Source organism: Chenopodium quinoa, unplaced genomic scaffold (assembly GCF_001683475.1).
Source record: "Chenopodium quinoa cultivar QQ74 unplaced genomic scaffold, ASM168347v1, whole genome shotgun sequence".
NCBI lineage: Eukaryota > Viridiplantae > Streptophyta > Magnoliopsida > Caryophyllales > Amaranthaceae > Chenopodium > Chenopodium quinoa.
The window spans coordinates 3,126,684-3,147,538 of record NW_018744080.1 but is presented as its reverse complement, the minus strand read 5'-3'; the positions used below and the strand labels follow the sequence as shown (position 1 = coordinate 3,147,538).

At 40.6% G+C, this 20,855-nt stretch overlaps 1 protein-coding gene across 1 annotated transcript; it reads right to left on the bottom strand.

Moving 5' to 3' along the window:
* Nucleotides 1-3,684: 3,684 nt before the first annotated feature.
* LOC110691371 (peptidyl-prolyl cis-trans isomerase FKBP62-like) lies at nucleotides 3,685-5,538 on the bottom strand. Its single transcript, XM_021868289.1, has 2 exons — nucleotides 5,464-5,538; nucleotides 3,685-4,197 (listed from the first exon to the last, which is right to left on the bottom strand). Exons 1-2 carry the CDS (start codon nucleotides 5,536-5,538, stop codon nucleotides 3,685-3,687), a joined length of 588 nt encoding a protein of 195 aa, XP_021723981.1.
* Between the last annotated feature and the right edge of the window lie 15,317 nt (nucleotides 5,539-20,855).

Sequence of the window (20,855 nt, the reverse complement as noted above, 5' to 3'; positions counted from 1 at the left end):
TTAAATTGAACAAATAAGACATTAAAAATGTTATTTCATATTTGAACCAGGGCCCACTTGCAATAGAGGCCCAATTGCTTCAGTTCATAAATCCAGTTGAGTTGTGCATGTCTTCATTGTTACTCAAGCACTACCAGCAGTGAGGAAAAAAACCCTCACGAGTAAAAATAAGGGTGTAAAAAAAAAAAAACCGAGCACCACGGCAGTGAGGGAAAAAACCCTCAACCGTGAGGGAAAAAAAAAACCCTCAAGAGTTGAGGGTTTTTCTAAATGAACAGTGCACGCGTGGGGCCCACAAGCAATACATTTTCTTTTTTTTTCTGGTAGCAATGAACAGTACACGAAGCAAAAAAAAAAAAATTAAATGGCTGGCACTGACGCGCGTCAGCCCAGCCAATGGGAGGGTGACACGTGTCAGTGCTTCAGCCAATCAGAATTTTTGTACCTTTTTTACAATGGTTATATTTTGTAAATATTTAAAAAAAAAAAATACACCAACGGTCATAAAATTTTTTTCTCTATAAATAGACATGCATTTTGATATATTTTGATATAATTTAAAAAAATCTCATAAATTAGAGAAATTAACATATTCTCTCAATTTCTTCTTCTTATTATTATTATAATTATTTCTTACAAAAAAAATTATTTTTACATATTTTTATTAAAATATTTTTAAACGTAATTAAAAAATAAATTATTTTTACATATTTTAATTGTATTGGAAAATTAATTATGTAGTATAAACAATATTTCAAAATAAAGATAAAATAAAAAGATGATGTGTATTATGGTGGGGTATAGTGGAGGAGTGAGAAAGTGGGTAGAGAGAGATTGAGGAGTTTTTTTTTTCCTCATTGGTGTGGTGAAAAAATCATTTGATGAGGGAAATTGGGTTGGAGGAGTGAGAAAGTGGGTAGAGAGAGATCGAGGAGTTTTTTTTTCCCTCACTGCTGATAGTGGTCTCAGGCATATGTGTTCGTCACCGTACTTTGTGGGGCCAAGAGGTTTGATGACTGTGACATATTTCCTATTCTTTTACAAATGAAGCTTATCTTGGCCAAGTGGTTTTGATTATAAGGTTTAATTTCCTGGAAAAATATAAGGATAAAAGAAATTTTTGTGACTTAAATAACCAAGTATGTAAGTCTGACACATTGGTAAGGGAGTGACTAATATAGTAGTGAGGCTCTTTTTAGATCATGGGTTCGAGACTAGCCACCCTTATTTTTTGTTAGGTCAATAATTTTAGGAGTAGTATGTTGGTCATTTTGTTAAGTTAGAGAGTCAAATAAACTTAGAAGTTAATGAGTTTATTTAGTGTGTTTATCATGGCATTATAATTTCTGTTTTTTACAAACTTTTTATTTGTTGTTTGTTAACCTATATAAATGGCTCTTGTATTTGGTGAAGTAAGCACTCAGAAATAATATTGAGTTCCATATTTTACTTGCTTCATACTTATCTACAATTATTATTGTTTTTATCCTTTCGGCGTACGTATTAGTTTCAACCATCCTCTTATTCCTCTACTCCTCTTAATTCTTAAATCCTTATTTGTTTGCAAATTATTGATAATTAGATTAATTATTTCATTGTTTAATTAGTATTTGAGCATCTTTTGTTTTTTTCAGATTCCGAACCCACAATCCGGAATTCCTGGATACAGAACTGAAATAAACTGAACTTAATTTCAACGTATGAGAACTAGACTACGGTGTGTTTGAAAATAGGCGTATTTGAGCCAAATAAGCTTATTTTACCAACATTAGTTTATTGACTATTAAATAAGCAAACATAAAGTGATTAGTAAAAAGTTTATTTATAAAGCTTATTCTGCTAAATAAGCTCTTTTATAAAAAGTTCCGAAAATGATCTTTTTCAAATAGCTTATTCCTAATTTACTTTAAAATCCTTTATGACCTTCTACCTCTTAATTAGCTTATTGGTCATTTCAATTAATCAATTAGCTTTAAATTATCAGCTATTTACCAAACAATTTTATACAATCAGCTATTAAATTCTAAGTTAGTCAATTCATGTTTATACTATCAGCTAGTTAAAATCAGCTAGGTTAGTTGGCTAGGGAAGTTAGCCAAAATAAACGGCAAGCTGCCAACTAGCTGCCACCAATAGGCAGCGCTAGCTGGGCTGGCAATGCGCCTCGCTAGCAGCACACGCCTAGCTAATAGCGCCGTAATTGGCAGCGTCTTGGCTAGCTGACAGCATGCTGCGCCCAACTATGCGGCTCGTGGACCTAGGCTGACGGGTCACGGACGCAGGTTGATGGGTGGCGGCCCAATTGAACCCATATCGGGGCTTAAGGTTAGGTGCTACATGGCTAGATCACATTGGATATGAGTTGCCTTGGGGAGAAAGTGGGGAAGTGGTCCTCACCTAACCACTTAATCAACATGTGACACTTGTTACTTAGCGATTCCTTGGTTAATTTAATTAGGAATTAAATTCAACATTCCTTCCATGTGGGATCTTTTTTAGAAAAGTCCCACATTGAAAGATGAGAGGATTTCACAAGGAACCACTCTTTATAAATACCCAAGGCATACCTTGGAAATTCCTTGCAAGACAAAGAGCTCTATAAAAGGCATTTGATATTGAGAAAATCTTATAAGGAGATCCTCTTGCTTAGTAGTGTTAGAATTATCCTAGCCGGTAATTCCGACCAAGTTTGGGCGAACGGGTGGACTTCATTGGAGGAGTCACATTTGGGGCTCTTTCCATTCTTGTTTGTGTTTGTCAAGTAAGAGCTCGGGTGAGCGAATCACGCTACAAAGGTATACTCCCTCCGTTTTTTTTTTATTTACATCACTTGCATTTACACGGAGTTTTAGGAAAGTTATTTGTTTCAATATTATATTGTGCAAGTGGGGCAAGTGGATGATTAATTTATTTTGATAAAAGTACAATGTGGGTCATGAAATAGATAGTATGTGAGAGAGAATGATTTATTTAATAATATAAGTGGGGACCATGAAAGAGAGTGAAATGATAAAATATTTTGAGTGGGGTATTTGAGAAGAGAGAGAGATAATAAAATGTAGTATAAAGTTACCAAATATAGAAGTGATGCATATATAAAAAAAAACACCCCTAATAGAAAGTGATGCATATAAAAAAAAACGGAGGGAGTAATTGGTTTATCTCTCTTTTATTTGTATTATTAATTATGCATGTATTAGTTACCTTAATTATGAGCGGGTCTTGGGGATGAGTTTTACTTTCGCGGGATGTCGGACATCTCGGAACCCAACAGCGGTATCGGAGCCACGCTCATTTAATTTTTGTAACTAATATTTTCAAGGTTTTAAATGGCTTTAATTTCTGGTTGTGCTTGCTAATTAGATTAGAATCTCGTTTTGATTATTTTAATATCGTTTTTATTAGAATTTTGGCTCCATAACCCAGATTTCGACCCAAGATTAGTGAATTTTTGGGTAGAACCGATGTTCTGGAAAAGATTTGACCCTTTTAGACTCATCCAGAAGCAAATTCTGCGCAGAAATGCTATTTTCGAGGGATTTTTTGTTTAAAATAAAATTTTTAAATCTTTAAACCTTGAATCTATATGGCATATTATTTATTGATTATGTGTTGGGTTATTATAATTAACCTACTACATTTACAAGCCTATTTTGAGCATGATTATTAAGTAATAATTGGTGCTTAAATGGTTGACACTTTTATGCATAAATTGGAGACCAACACAATAAAGACGTCACCTCCTTGAGTTTTTGTTGAAACTCTCGATCTGTTATTGGGATCAATTCTAATCGCTTGTACAAGATCCATAAAAGCTAAATCGAGTTTATTGAGCTCTAAAGCTGCCACCGCCCTTCTAAAGTAAGCTTTCACATTTGAAGTATCATAACACAAAACTTCAGAACACAACTGACCCATCTTGTCAAAGTTTTTCTCTTTGACGTAATAAGCACCCAAGTTTATATTAAGAGACACAACAAGGCTTGAAAAAACTGATTTATCTTCATCATTAAAAACCATAACAAAAGATAAAATCTTGAGTGTAAGAGAGTATTTTGCCAGTGCTAATCCCATATTACTATTTTTGTAGAAGGTGTTACCTTCATATTTCAAGCCCCTAACAAATTTTCCAACTAACAACTCTAGTTTATGAGAAGAGATATCATCTTCATCAACATGAGCAAAACACAAATCCCCCTAAGTTATTCAAAGTTATCTATAAAAACTTAAAACAAAGACAAACTTAAAAAACCCAACAACTAAAAACTAAGGATCAAACTGATAAACATAGAGCAAACAAAACTTCTCCATAACTCAAACAAGACATACCAGAAAAGTCATCACGAAGAACACTCTGGCATATAAATGATAAAGACCCGACAGATGCGCCTTTACACCTACACCACTTGGAATCTAGTAGATTACAACCGAATGGCAGATCCTTGCTTCGAACGGTAATTGGGCTACGAGTATAAGACCCAAAAATTCACCAAAAGCCGAAATTCAAACCATAACCCTAACTTTTATTCAGTGAATTTAGAGTGTTTAGGGTAGCTAGGAGAAGCCGCGCCTAATTAATTAGACTCGAGGCCGTCAAGAGATGCTCGCTGACGACCGTAGTTGAGCGGCAATGCTTTGGCCGCCGGTGACAGGGAAGGCTTGAGGAAAAACTCTATTTTATTTTAGAGAGAAGGGATAGTGTTTTCTCTTTGTTAACGTAACAATTAGTGATACTAGTATTCTATTGATCTTATTGTAATTCCTTTTTTAGCAACTTATGTATTCTAATGGTTGATTGAGTAATAGTTTCATATCAAGCAATCAAATGTGTCCGATATATGATTGTAATTCTTCATTATTTTTTATTTTATGATTGAAAAAATGTGATCTTGATTTCAAATAGAAAAAAGATACTACGTATTAAATTACAACAACAAAAATAAGAAAATATTTGATATTTATACAATATGGTACAAAAAAAAGCTCATGAATAGAGGAAAAAAACTCTTATATCCATATCCTATTCTGTAAAAAATCATCAAAGGAGTTATAATGTGTGTTAAATTGAAGTAATTTTAATGTATTTATTTCTAACTCATCCAAAATTTAAGTCCATCTCCTCTACGGTAGAGTAATACACTCTTTGTATATATATATAGGGTCAAATGAGAAGGGTGTTATAATGAGAAGGATTTTATATGCAATTTTTTTGTATTAAATGTGCATTTTTTTAATAAAACGGGCAAAATAAAAATCTGATTCAAACTCCTCTGCCTTTTCTTTCTCCGACACTCATCTCCTCAAGCTCCTTCACTCTCCTCCTTATCTGCATCGCCCAATAAAAAAAAATCCTCATCATCACCGTCATTACCACTGCCATTTCCACCTTCTCTTCCACCATTTCCATTCACTTCATTGCAAAAATATTTTACAGTACGTGTTCGACTTCTTCGAGAAGCTTACCATCCCAACATATGAAACACACCCTATAATCGAAACTCCCATCTCTTCGGCAAGCCTAAACTCAAACGATGTCATACGCGAGTAATCACATCTTTTTCTGGTGATCGGAAAGTACATTCGCCGACAACGTCAATTCTATCCGTAAAATATGGTTTCTAATCTAATGTCATCATCAGCATACTCGCCAAATCAAATATCTAAATTATTTTCTCAACTCTAAATCTAAACTTATTCAATGTCTAACTTTTAATTTAGAAAAAAATAGACATTGAATAAATTTAATGGAAGAGAAAGAAAGATACAACATAGAGGGAAATGTACATAATTATTTAATTAAATGTGCATAATTTTTTGTCTAAATGTGCATTTTGTTGCAGCATGAAATGTGAATCGTTGGATGTGGTTGTATGGTCAAGATTCCTTCTCATTCTTCTCATTTTAAGATCCTTCTTATTGGATCCCAACCCATATATATATGAGATCCAATGAGAAGGATCTTATAATGAGAAGGAATCTTGATCATATATTTTAATCCAACAATAAAATTTCATCTTAGTAAAATTATGCACATTTAGTTTTTTTTTTTTAAAAAAAAAAATACACTTTAATAATCCCAACTATAGTCGATTTACTTTTAGTAATCCCAACTAAGGTTTATTATCTAATAACCCTAACTATTGGGTATGTTTGCCAACAATAGTCCCAACCGGTCAACACAAAGTCAACGACATGTTATAACAGGTTACCATGACACGTGTTAACATGTGATTGGTCTGAAATAAAAAAAATAAAAAATAAAAACATAAAATAAAAAAAAAAACCAAAAAAATCCCAAGCCACCTTTCCCACCATGAAACACTAACCCCCACCCCCTAACCTCGTCGGACTGATTGGCTACCCCCTTTTAGCCACTAAAAACAACCGGTTGGCCAACCCTTACTGCCAACACCAACTTTAAGGTAGTAAGGGCAGCCGCACAAACCACCAGCCACCAACAACAAATTGCAACAATACTCCTCGCAGCCGCACAAACCACCAACTTCCATCACAACACCTCACAACCCCTGGCCGCCGCATCAACCTATGCAACCCCTCAACATCCCAACTACGACACCCACACAACAACCACCTACTCCTGGCAGCCGCACTAACCCACGCAACCCCTCAACATCACCAACTGCAACAACCCACGCAGCTGCTGCAACTGGTGGTCGAAATTGATGTGATTTGTGGCGAATTATGATCATTGGAGGTTAAATTGTAGTTTTGTGGTGGTTGAATTGTTGGCTAGAGGTAAAATTGTTGGGCAATTAGAGGTCGACTTTGTGGTGGTTGAATTGTTGGAGTGGCTGATGTGGGCGCCGCTGGCAGTGCGGGAAGAGTAATTGGTGGTTGTTGTTGCTATTGTTGCGGTGTAGACGATGGTTTGGGGGTTTGGGAGGGTCGGTCGAGCTTTTTTTTGGGGGGGCTGGGTTAGGGAGGTGGCTGGCCGGTTCCGGTGGGCTGTAGTGGGAGTTTAGCCTTGGGTTTTACGGTGAGGGAGTGGTGGTTATAGGATTTAGGTTTTTTGTTATTTTGTTTTTTTTTAAATTTAATTTTGTTTAATTTTAGGTCAATCATGTACTGACACGTGAAATAATGGGGCATTCAGAGAGGGAATGTTTAAATGTAACTGAAGAAGAGAAACAAGAATCCTTGGGGTGGGGTATTATCCTCAAAGCCACTCCAAGGAAGGGGAGAGCAAAGGAGGTGGAAGAGATGGAGCAGTTTAAGGCTGCGAAGAGACTTGATTTTGTTACAAAACCAGTGCTAGAGCCTCAAAATTTGGAGACTGAGGAGAGTCCATCCAAGCCAACTCTTAAGCTTGATAATGCTGCAGTGCCTTTGGGAACCCCTGAAGCCCCCCTGATGCTGTCACAAGTTGACACCAATGAGAATTCGGTGCAAGTGCCTGTGCAGGCAGAAATGGTGTCGTCTGAAATCTCCGATCCTTCTGTAGGGGAAGGGGGTAAGCAGAAGCGAGGGTGGAGGAGAATAGGCAACCATGAGCCCCGGGATAAAGGTGAGGGTTAATAATCTGTTATCTCGAAGAGGGGAATTGGAGACCGAGACACTAGTGACTTGGAAGTTGATCAAGTCTGGAAAAAATGGAAAGACGAGGAAACTAGCGTGGAGTGTGAAATAGCAGTGGAGGTTGGGTCACACCAACCCCGCCTCCCTCAATGAGTGTTCTAGTTCGGAACTGTCGGGGATTGGGCAACCCCTCGACAGTTCGACAACTCCGAAGGTGGAGTAATAGGTTGGCCCCCGATATGATTTTTGTATCGGAGACAATGATAAAAAAGAATATTGTAGAGAATTTGAAAGAGAGTTTGGGTTTTTCTGTTGGGGTTTGGTGAGTCCGACTCACCGCGGAAACAAACCCCGATCCAAGGAACCACTCGCAATAATTAAAATCATAAAGCATAAATAAATAATCACTAAGAAAAGATAACGAATCTTACCCTCGAAGCGAGCTTCGCGTAAAAACCGGGGCTCTTACTTGAAAGCTACGAGCACGTCAAACGCCGCGCCTCCAACGGTATCCACCCACAAAAAGGCGAACACAACTTTAAGGTCTACTACCTGGGGGTTAGCGAGGTCCGACCAAAACCCGAGTGTTATATGAGTTTAAGAGTTTTCCCAATATTATGGAATGCTCTTTTTAACTCCCACTCAAGCAAAGAATTCTCAAGTCATTCCATGACTATTTATAAGGAAGTATGCCTTGTGAATTTCACTCATCTTTCAATGTGGGACTTTTCACAAAAAGATCCCACATGGAAAGATTGGTGAATTCAACCCTTAGTTAAATAAACAAAGGAACAAGTGACAAGTGTCACATGGTTAGGTGTGGACCACTTTATCACTTGGTCCCCAAGGCATTTCACATGCAATGTGAACTAACCATGTGTCACCCAACCTTGAGCCCCAAGTTGGGTTCGGTTGGCCCATTTTATTTTGGCCCGTGTCCATGACCCATCAACCCGGGTCCACGGCCATAGCCACATGTGTCGCCACCGTGGCGCGCCGCCACCATGGCGCTGCCACGTGGCGTTTTTCCATGTGTGCTGCCACGTGGCATGCTCCTATTGGGCATGTATTCTTAGCCTTTTGCGTGGCTAGGATTTTACTTGTTACTTGATGCATTTTCTCGTCTCGCCAAATCCTAAATTTTGGCTCGACATTTGAGATTCTCCGACGCTCGGTTTCGACGCTCCAAGCTCGAAATTCCGACGTCTAAATGTTTAACACTCGGGCGACGAATTAATTTCTTCCGAATTAATTCGTCGAGTTGGTTCGTATATTTTGCTTGGGTGTGACCCGAAGGGTTCAGTCAAGATTAAGCTGTAATATTAATTATATTAATATTACTGATCGGAAGCGGCCTCCACCCAGGCATTCTGATCACTTGACCTTACTGAATATATTAGCTTTCTAATAATTCTGAACCCGCTATCAGAATAATACACTTGTTCGAAGGACACTATTCCTTTCAATCTCCCACTTGTCCTTCTGGACAAGTGTGCATTTAGTGTATAACCCTTATCCTATGTCTCTTCATGAACTACAGAGTAAGATTACTAGTCATCTTTGTTACGTCTAGAAGTGTTTCTCGAAATCCGAGTTTGACTGTTAATAAGCAGATGATTTCTAAAATCCATCTAAGCACGACCATGCATTTTTCACAGTCTCGCTCTTCGAGAGGCCTTGTAAACAACAAGACATGTTCCCTATTGTTAGTAGGGGGACATTTCCAGTCTTGTAATGTAGCTTCTCTTACTAAGAGGACTCACCCGCCCAATATTTGTCTTTATAATCCCCACTTACGGCAAACGTTTGGCGGATACCAAAGCGGACCAATACTCAAACAAGAGATCTCCCACTACTCATGGTCAAAGGAAAAGAGTTCTGATAGTAATAATGAGAAAATACTTATGACGATTTTTAAATCTCTTAAAGTATCCTCATAGGTCGATCCAGTATGGTTCTAAACCAATACCTGTGCAAATGATTTATATCCTCATAGCACAAGAAACGGTGCTATAAATAATACTACACACTAATCTCTGATGGTCAACAATCGTCCACAAAATATGACCTTGATTAGGGATAATTTTCGATTAAAATATTCAATGTTCACTTAATAGGTGTTTCTTTATCCAAGCCATTGACTTGATACCCTATTTTGAGTATTTATTAAAATCGAATGGACTCATTATTTAATTCTAAACCACAATTAAATAGTTTTGTGGAATATTTAGAAATATTTTATTCCACTATGAAACTTCACAATGTTTCATCTTATGATAAATGGTTTTTCCCAAATGTTTAAAGAGTAATACTCTTCATAAAACATTCATAGAAATCACACCCATATTTGATATGCTTGATTTCTTTCATGCAATTATGAATGTTGTCGTTCATTTATTGCAAAGGTTTAGTTATAATTACTTTGCAAACCTTAGCATCTTCATTATCCACCATTTCTATAATAAGATGATAAAATTTTGAGAGTGTTAATGGATTACATGTGATTCAGGATTTATTGTCCAAGCAATGGCTCCCACTCATTTTCATGATTTGAGACCTTCTACTTGACAACCTACAATCATCAACGTTCAACAACGAACTTTTCCATTTAACATCTTTCCTTATTATTGCCTTTAAGGCAACAATATTCTCAACATATATTTTAGTAGACTCCCTGATGATGCCTTGCTTGGGTTTCACTCCAAGCGACTCACAACGATTTGGGATACCCTAATCACTTGTGATCATGGAAATTTTCCTTAAATTCCCGCACATTATACATGGATGCACATCCATGTTACCATTCTCAAGCCACGACACTTCTTGCCTCGTGCTTATAAATGGCTTCCTTGCTAAGGATCTAATCCTTGTTAAGGTTTGTGCTTGCAACATCAAAACTCAAATTATATTTGTTTCCATGCGTCAAGAACTCATCCAACTACTTATCTAAGTTCTTTGGATGTTCTTGACTATAATCTAATGATCTAATACTTAGATTAATGTCGATTGGTATTATATACGTACTTCACATGCTCTAAGCATTTAAGTCATCTGACGATTCCATATCATAGCTTTACATGATGGATTTAATTCTAGAATTATTCTCAATTTTATTCCATCCATGTAACATTTAGCTCATACAGTTACACCGAGTCTTGCCAAATTGTTCGCTATATGATGTGGTTGAAAGTCTCCTACTAGAGTCCTTTCGTTTGACTTAGTACTTAACCTAGCTTATACATAGGTCAAACATTTACTTAGCTTCATACATATGGGTCGAAAGCCTTTCAAAGTCTTTCATGTTTAACATGGTAATTTCTTTTACTCATTTAAACATTTAATTAAGTCTATACCATAGAACTTAATTCCCAACATGTACTAAGTATCGTCTTTAGCTCGGTCCATTGTCGAAAATACTTTCAAATCTAAACATTTAGCATTTGATGGTTGTTTCACAATAGAGTTCGTAAACTTCTTGTTGGACCATTACTTTTGCTCCCACTAAACTTCTTGTTCATCAGAATTTCTATGTTTCTCCATAAGTCAATCCTCTTATTAACTTTATGAGAAATCACGTTCCAATTCCTTCATGCAATGCTTCCTTTAATCCTATGACGGATTCCATGTGCTTGCTTTCAAATCTGGCATTATTTAGATTTTCAAAACCCTTAGACTATTCCATAGTCACTTCCAAAATCCTATTTTGGGTAGGCAGTTTTTGTATCTATTTTTTCATATTTCATATGCGCAATTTTGCTAGATCAATCACGAAAAGACTTGAGCATTCCGATTGGTGAATGGGATTTTACTAAAATCAACTCCTTGAAATTAATTATATCCTTTAAAACCAATCTAGCTATGTATGCATATACATTTCCACATTTGTTAGTTTTCTCCTTGAAAACTTATTTGCAATCGATGGGTCTTTCACCTTTCATGCAAATTAATCAAGTTTCAAACATGATTTTCAAACATGGAGTCTATTTCGGATTTTCATGGCTTTTAACCATTATTCGGAATTTGGATTTGTCGTAGCTATCTTACAAGACATTATTCCTTTACTATCTAATAGTAAATAGTATGCTTGTAAGTCTTAGGTTTGTTTCTAACTTAATAGAAAATTTATAGGATTCAATCCAAGCCTTTGGTGAATTCTATACCTATACGGGGCATCAAACACTGAGTTTTAAGGCGCTTTCAAAGCCCTTTTATTATGTTGATCTTACTCCAACATCTTTAATGTTTTGTAAGTAATGAATTCTCCTTTAAGGCACTTGTAAAGTCCTTTTGAGTATTCTTGATTAATCATTATCACGAAGTCCTTTAAGGTCTTCCGAGATTCTCAGTTCTAGTTTGTTGCTAAGATCGATAGTCATCGAGTTCATTTTTCTCCCACTTGTTGTTTTGGAAACGTGTTACTTTCCAGAAAGACACTACTTAGAGCAACAAACAATTTTTGTTCTCAATTAGGATGTGGAGGTAATACCCGTAGTCTCACTTGAATGCTTACAAAGAGACATGTATATTGTCTTTGGGTAAAAGTTCATTGTGAAACAAACAGTTAGCTCCTACTTGAGCTATCTTAGTCTTTATTGAGCCATTCAGCTCCCACCGAGTCACCTAGCTCCCACTGAGCTAGTGAACTCCCACTGAGACTAAGAGCCTTAGACATATACTTGAAAAGACTTTTAGAAGTTATTTCTATCCATAACTGAATATGGAGTCCTTTCTTAGCTTCGACACATTGTTTAGTGTAACATTAGTCATTTGTGCAAATCTTTAAGAACTTTATAGGAAGGGTTGTGAACCATCATTGTTCGAGTCATTTTCAAATAACACTGAGGTCTCTATGATGACACACTATGTTCTTTGTTGAGTTATTTATGAAAATTTCCATTCATAACTTTGAGATAGTCACGCTTGGCTCAAGCAAACATCGCTCGATCTAATCTAGACGTTTTGATACCTTGCCAAGTCGATTCTGTACTTCACCGAACTCTTGAGCTACTCAAGTCAAGTTTGTTCACATTTGATGAATAAAGCCATATCCTTTCAAATTCTTTGTGAAACGTTGAAGTAATTGAATCCTATTTAGCCTTCGGAGTCAATTGTCTATACCAAGAACAATAGCTCTCTGCTTTGTCGATTTCAACAAGTAAGACTTTCTTGTCTTAGAACGATTCCAATTCAAGCAACTATCAAGAGCCTATTTAATAGAGCCTTGAGTACGTTCTTGTCGATGTGACATTGCTAAAGATGTTTGGAACGCAAATCAAGCCCATGACTTGAACTTAGTGAGTTTATCATGTTAGAGAAATGTTTGTTTATAATCAAGCATTCTTAACTAAACGCTTGGATAACCATCCCATTCAAATAAATCTCGCAACTATTGCTCATTACTTTGAATGTGAGTCTTTCCGTGTGTAAACAGATCAGTTGCTGATTATGGAACATAATAACCATTACTTGTTCCAGCCTTTGGCTTAAAAGGTCTTTAAACAAAACATACGACCTTACAACTGATGTAGCTCTTCTTGCTTCATTCTAAGCTTGTAAGTCGATAATGATTAGGGGATTTTTATCCACCAATCACCGTCTGACAAGTGGACCAACCAGGTTCCGCCACGTGTCCTTCACGTAGGCCAATAGGAGCCTGCCACGTGTCAATCACAGATACGTCCTCTACGGACCAATTGAGACACGCCACGTGTCCACCCATGCCAAATGGGAAAACCGGCCAACAAGGCCCAATCCTGTTTAGAGGCCCGGTCAGCCCTAGGTTTACCCTAAACCTAGAGAGTGGCACGCTTCTCAAGACTATAAATACTTAATTAATCCTCATTAAGTTGGAAGAAACAGAACAGAAACGTTACAGAACACACTAATAACCGGCTGATCTCGCTAACAAAGCAGATTACCAACATTAAACACTCTCACCTAGAGAGACCTTATTACTTTAATTTCCGCATTAATTACTCCTTAATCAGGTACTAACTTGACCGTTGGAGGCGGAGCTCTCAGGAGTCTCCGTTATTTTGCAGGTACAGGCGTCCGGTTCCAGTCTCGGAATTGTAACTCTCCCGCAGGACATCAGAAAACCCCGAAACATTTGGCGCCGTCTGTGGGGAGAGTACTTCAGAGATGGCATCCAAGTCTGTACCGACTCCTGAAGAGAGGCGTCCCCTAAACGACCCTCAAGTTCAGTCGGACCATGACACCGAAAGTGAATTTGAAGTTGAAACTCATACAGCTCCAGACGGGACCCTAAGGGCCCGACGTACCCGTCATACCGAAAGGAGGGAACGGGAGCATCTTCAAACAGGAAGCGAGCCAGCAGGCGCACCGCCTGCTCGGCAACAGCCGACTGATGGGTCTGCTCCCATCACAAGGAACGAACTCATGACCTTCATGAGGGACTTCAAGGGAGAGATTCAAGAGTTGATCAACAAGAAGTCGCCTGCTTCAGTCAAGGAGCAGTCGGCCAAGAAACCTTCCACTTCACTGAAGAGGAAGCCAGTTCAAGGGCGAGAGGCGACTCCTCATCCTAAATCTAGGAAGCGGGAGCCACCTGCCCTTGATTTCACAAAATTCCGTTATCCTACAGGAAATAGGAAACCGGTTCGTCATATTCAGGCGGACGGGTCAAAGAAAACATTCACAGATGCTCGGCTACTGCTAGAGCAGAAGAAGAGTGACCGATTGTCAGAGTCGGCTTCTACTTCAGACTTTCAAGACAGTTTGCGAAATGCCTCGATGAGGCGTACTCAGTCGTACCATGAGAGTCAGTCAGGCGGCACCTCCCGTCAGTCCGGCTTTCATAGTGCCCAGGCGGTACCAAACTTACCATTTGTGCCGCAACAACAGTATTTTATGCAGCCACCTCCATTTGGTGGACCTGCAGCAAAAAACGTCCAACCTATGGACTGGCAGCTACGGTTGCTTAGACTTGGTGAACAGCCGTCGGCCTTCTCCAAGGAAATTACTGAAGCCGCTCAGCCGGCCAAAGTGAAAAATGTACTAGTAGGCGCCTATGACGGCACTACTAACCCAGAAGACCATCTGATGGCATTCACCAACCTGATGTACCTTCAAGGGTTGGATGATCCCACTTGGTGCAAGTGTTTCCCAGCGACTCTCAAAGGAATCGCACAGCAATGGTACGGCAACCTGCCGACTGGTTGTGTAAATAGCTTCAGGACGCTTGCTTACTTATTTGCCTCCAACTTCGCCATGAACATCCCTGCGAAGAAAACTACCCTTGATTTGGGAACAATTCAGCAGGGCGAGAAGGAGGGGCTTCGTTCTTACATCAGGCGGTTCAACCTGATGAGAATACAGATTCAAGGGTTACCGGATGAGGTAGCTTATACCGACTTTTTTAGAGGTCTTAAAGACGGGTCTACCTTCAAATTTGATTTGGTTCGAAAAAGGGTGGCGACTCTTCAAGAGGCCTTGATTGAAGCAGAAGCCTATATACAGGCGACTGATCTGTGTACAATAAAACAGTCGGATGGGAAAAGGTTCGACAAAAGAGAAGGACGACAGAAACAGTCGTCAAACAAAGATGAGAAAAGAAAAGAGGTCTGGGCGGCTGATTCCTCTAAACAGCCGGCCCAGAAAAAGAAAAAAGAATTCAAACCATACTCCCCAAAGTATGTGTTTAACAAGGATAACCAGTTTATCCTAAAAGAAATAAAGGGACGGATCTCAATTGAGAAGCCGGTCCCCATGAAGGGTTCTGCAAACAACCGGAACCAAGATAAAATCTGTGCTTATCATGATGACGTTGGTCATCACACCAATGACTGCATCAGTCTCATGCGGTACCTAGACCGCCTGGCTGAGCAAGGTGATCTTGACACTTATGTCAAGAAAACTACGGGGAACACTTCCTAAAAAAAGCTGTCGGCCAAAAAGAATCAACAGGCCGACAGCTCCGATACAGATGATGCAGTCGTCTACACCATTGCAGGCGGCTTCTCAGGAGGCGGCCCCACTATTAGGGGCAACAAAGATAATATAAGGCGGTTAGATGTAAATTCCGTTCACCAAGGACGGCCGTCCAAATATACATTTCCTGAGATTGTCATCACTGAAGAGGATCTAGGAGGGGTAAGGGGGCCGCATGACGAACCTCTCGTTATTGAATGTAAAGTGGCCAACCAGAGAGTTGGCCGAATCCTCATAGATACCGGGAGCTCCTCAGATCTCATCAGCAGCAAATGTCTGTCGAAACTGAAATATCAGACTGACTGCATACATCCGGCCTCCCACCCTTTAATAGGGTTTGGAGGAGGAGGAGTCCACCCACTGGGACGAGTAGATTTACCCATTCGCCTGGGCGAAAAAGGGGAAGGACGACACATGGTAGTCCGGTTCCTAGTAGTAGAGGAACTCTCGGCCTACAACATGATTCTGGGTCGACCAACCCTGAATAATTCCAAGGCTGTTATAATCCCGTCTCTTATGTTGCTCAAGTTTGAGAGGGATAATGGAACAGTCGGCTCCCTAAGGGGAGATCAGAGGATGGCCCGAGAGTGCTATCTCTCGGATGTCAAGCCCACTGTTATGGCCACTGGGTCAAGTGGAGAAAAAACAGACCTTGACAATGTCAAGGAGAGTGCGCCTGTTCAAGAAGCAGGCGGCAAAAAGAGAAAGGCGTCCCAGACAGAGTCCGCAAGAAAAGCGAGAAAATAGCAATCATTGGCAGAGGAGCGGCCGGATGAGTTCCGCCCTCAGCTGGCTGGTGAGCATGCGGACCTGATCTTAGACGACTCACGTCCTAACCGAACAGTCAAAGTTGGGACGACTGCTCTGAGAAACCTTGGTGACGACTTTCACAACCTATTGAAAGAATACAAGGACATCTTTGCATTTGAAGTCCATGAAATGCCAGGCATTAGTCCTGATCTGGCGGTACATAAACTCGCTGTGGATCCGAAAAAGAAGCCGGTACGGCAAAAGAAGCGGAACCATGGCGAAGAAAGAAGTCAGGCGGCAGCCGCCGAAGTTAAAAAATTACTTGATGCAGGGTTCATTCGACAATGTTACTTCCCAGACTGGGTTGCAAATGTGGTGCTTGTTAAAAAGCCGAATGGCACCTGGCGAATGTGTGTAGACTACGCAGACTTAAACAAGGCGTGCCCCAAAGACAGTTACCCTCTGCCTAAAATTGATAACCTGGTCGACTCAACAGCCGGCCATGCCTTGATGAGTTTCATGGACGCCTATTCTGGTTTCCATCAAATTCCCTTATGGAAGAAAGATCAGGAGAAGACGGCCTTCGTCACTGATCAGGGGTTATATTGTTACACGGTCATGCCGTTTGGTCTTAAGAATGCCCCGGCTACCTTCCAACGAATGATAAACACAGTGTTCTTTGATCAGATTGGGAGAAACGTCGAGGCATATATTGATGATATGATTGTCAAGACTAAACTTCAGAAAGATCATCTGTCGGACCTCCGAGAAACTTTCGCCACACTCAGGCGGCACCATGTCATGCTCAATCCCAAGAAATGTGTATTTGGAGTTGAGTCTGGGAAATTTCTCGGATTCCTTATCAATCAGAGAGGAATAGAAGCGAACCCTGAGAAGGTGCAGGCGGTCATTGACATGCAGTCGCCTCGTACCATCCGAGAGGTTCAAAAGTTAACAGGTTGTCTGGCGGCCTTGGGAAGATTTCTAAGCCGATCAGGCGACAAATGCCTATACTTTTTCCAGGCAATTAAGAAAAAGGCAAGGTTTGAATGGGGGCCGGATGCTGAGGCCGCCTTCCAGAAATTAAAAGTTCACTTGCATTCCTTGCCGAGGCTGGTCAGCCCTTTTCCCAAAGAGGTTCTTTACATGTACATGGCCGTCTCTGATCATGCGTTAAGCGCTGTTCTCCTTGCTGAAAGGGACGGCTGTCAGCTCCCGATCTACTTTGTCAGTCACGTACTGAAAAATGCCGAGTTGAGGTATCCCCTAGTGGAGAAATTTGGTCTTGCACTCTTCATGGCTGTTAAAAAATTGAAGCCCTACTTTTTGGCACATACAGTCGTCGTGTATACAGACCAACCTATCAAGCGGCCGCTGACCATCATGGAGTCGTCAGGCCGAATGATCAAATGGGCCATAGAAATACAGAGCCTCGAAGTTACTTTCGAGCCTAGAAAAGCAGTGAAGGGGCAAGCCTTTACTGACTTTATTGTAGAGATGACTCGTCCTCTTGACTCTCAAGTTTCAGACCAGGTATGGAAGGTATATGTGGACGGAAGCTCTACTTCAAATGGTTGTGGAGCAGGCGTCATATGTCAGTCGCCAGAGGGCGACAGGTTCGAGTATGCTCTACGCTTCAGTTTTCAGGCTTCAAACAATGAGGCAGAATATGAAGCTTTACTAGCCGGGATCCGCATGTCCAAGGCGGCAGGGGCAAGAAAAATAGACGCCTGTTCCGATTCACAATTGATAGTGAGTCAGTACAATGGCGAATACGAAGCAACCCATCCGGCCATGATCAAGTATTTACAGGCGGTCCGACAAGCAGTCGGCTCCCTTGAGGATTTCCATCTGATCCAAGTGCCGAGATCAGAAAACAACCAGGCGGATGCACTGTCAAAATTAGCATCATCTGCCTCCTCTGATACTCCTCGAACTGTTTTTTGGGAAGTAATGGAGAAGAGAAGCATCGAGGAAAACCCTATTGGAATCCTAGACAGAAGCTCAACCTGGATGGATTCAATCAGGGCATATCTGACAAACAGTACACTGCCGGATGATCCTCAACAGGCGGCAGCACTGAAAAAACGAGCCACTTGTTTTGAAATGATTAAGGGAGAACTTCACAAGAGGGGGTACCTTCAACCCTTCTTAAAGTGTGTTACTCCAGAAAAGGGACGAGAGATACTAGATGATCTTCACTCTGGTTACTGTGCTTCGCATATAGGTGGTAGGATGCTTGCTCAAAGGGCAAGGCGGCAGGGCTACTTTTGGCCTACTTTGGAAGCAGATGCAATGGAGATGGTGAAAAAATGTGACAAGTGCCAAAGGTTTGGCAAACTAATTCACCGTCCGGCTACTGACCTCACTACCATTCACAGCCCACTACCGTTTGCTAAGTGGGGCATGGACATTCTGGGTCCATATACGCCTGCTACAGGTGGCAGAAGGTACATACTTGTTGCCGTTGACTACTTCACTAAATGGGTAGAGGCGGAGGCTGTAAAGGGAATCAAGACGAAAGATGTAATTTCATTCATTTGGAAAAATGTCATCACTCGGTTCGGGGTTCCCATGTCTATGGTTTTTGATAATGGTCCCCAATTTGAGACGCCTGTTCTCAAAAGCTGGTTGGGAGACCAAGGAATTGCAAACTACTTTGCATCTGTCGGCCGTCCACAAGCAAACGGCCAGGTAGAAGCCTTTAATAAAATCATCTCAGACGGTCTCAAGAAAAAGATTGAACGAGCAGGCGGCCTATGGGCGGATGAACTACCACATGTTCTCTGGGCCATTAGGACGACTGAAAAAGGGGCGACTGGAGAAACTCCATTCCTCCTAACTTACGGTGCGGAAGCTGTTCTTCCAATAGAACACTACGAGCCGACTCTTCGAGTAATGCTATATGACGAAGAGGCAAACTGGGAAGCCATGCGCCTGACATTAGACTCACTTCCTGAAAAGAGGGGCAATGCTGTTTTGCGCCATGAGATCTATCGCCTGAGAATGACTAGATCATACAACAAAAAAGTACACAGGCGTCCACTCAAAGTAGGGGACTTTGTACTTAGAAAAATGGAAGCAGTTGGTAGGGCTAATGAGTCTGGCAAACTAACTCCCAACTGGGAAGGACCCTACCGAATCTATGAGGAAGTCAGGGACGGTACCTACCGTCTGGAAACACCAGACGGAAAACCGTTGCCTCGAACTTGGAATGTAGATAATCTTAAAAAATATTTCTTTTGAATGATGTAAAGTAAAGAGCTACTCAATAAAAGTTTGCACTTACTATTCAATTTTGTATTACGAGGGGCATGCCGTCTGTACCTTTACAGTCGGCTACTCTCCATTGAGTTTTTCACTCTATCTTCAGAGGGGCATGCCGTCTGTACCTTTACAGTCGGCTACTCTCCATTGAGTATTTTACTCACAATACTTAGCTAAAAAGATTAGGGCCTGGCCGACCCTGTGCCTAACAGTCGGCTACCCATCTTTTACTTAGCACCTACGTTCACCAAGAACTTACCAAGGCCACAGGCTGAATGATCAGACCAGGCGCCAAGCCAACTGATCAAATCTACAAAACTAATACGACCTGTCCCAACATCATAGCAGGCGTCCGACGGCATCCCTCTGGATGAAATTCGTCGCAGAGAGCAGCTCCCTTTTGGGTGGAACATTGTTCTATAAACTAATTACACGGCACCTATACGACTGTCCCCAAGGGCAACCACGTAGCCGTTTTTGAGACAAGGATAACTCTATCACTAACCAAACCAGTGGTAGCAGTTGACATCTGAGTCAGATGACCGCCTGTATTACTTGGGATAAATACAGGGGGTACCTATTGAGTTAATAGCCAACAAACATTGGCGAATCAAGGGGTCTAGCCGGCCTTCGCCGCCTGGTACCTCTACTTCTCAAACAACAGTGACGACGACTGAGTAACTCCAACGTTAACTCATAGTCACTCCCTCAAATTTGGTATGGAACCTAAAAGGTTTGAGTCGTCCGCCTGTTTCTAACAAACAGGGGCACTCAAATCCCTATTCCTACTAGGTAACCTATTGAGTTAATAGCCAACAAACATTGGCAAATCAAGGGGATCAGCCGTCCTCAGCCGCCTGGTACCTCTACTACTCAATCTAGATTGTGACGAAGACTAAGTAACTCCTATGTTAACTTAATAGTCACTCAAACTTAGTATGGAGCCTAAAAGGTATGAGTCGTCCGCCTGTTTTTAATAAACAGGGGCTCTCAACCACTACTCTTGCTAGGTTAACAAATTATGAGTTAAAAGCAACAACATTGGCAATAAAGGGAAACAACCGGTACCCGCCGCTTGCTATCTTTACTAAATTCCTTGGCGACTAGGTAATACTCTATTTACTTGGTCAGACCACTTTCCTACTTGGTTAAAATTACAAAAAGACAGGCACGCCTGCCTAAAAAGGATCCAGACAAAATAGTTCGAATACCGATTGAATAAATGGCCGACTGATCGTCTATCCTGGAAACAAACAACCAGTCGTCCAGGGGCATAGGCGGCGTACTAACTATCCGTACCTGTCTGCAACGTTCGGCCATGTACAACAGTCGGTCTAGTAAACAATTGGATA

What these genes read in the sequence shown, in the direction of transcription:
- LOC110691371 (XM_021868289.1), bottom strand. Translation starts at nt 5,538, where the DNA reads ATGACATCGTTTGAGTTTAGGCTTGCCGAAGAGATGGGAGTTTCGATT. An exon ending in GTGTTTCATATGTTGGGATG is followed by an intron (nt 4,198 to 5,463) that starts GTAAGCTTCTCG and finishes TGAATAACTTAG; the next exon opens with GGGGATTTGTGTTTTGCTCA.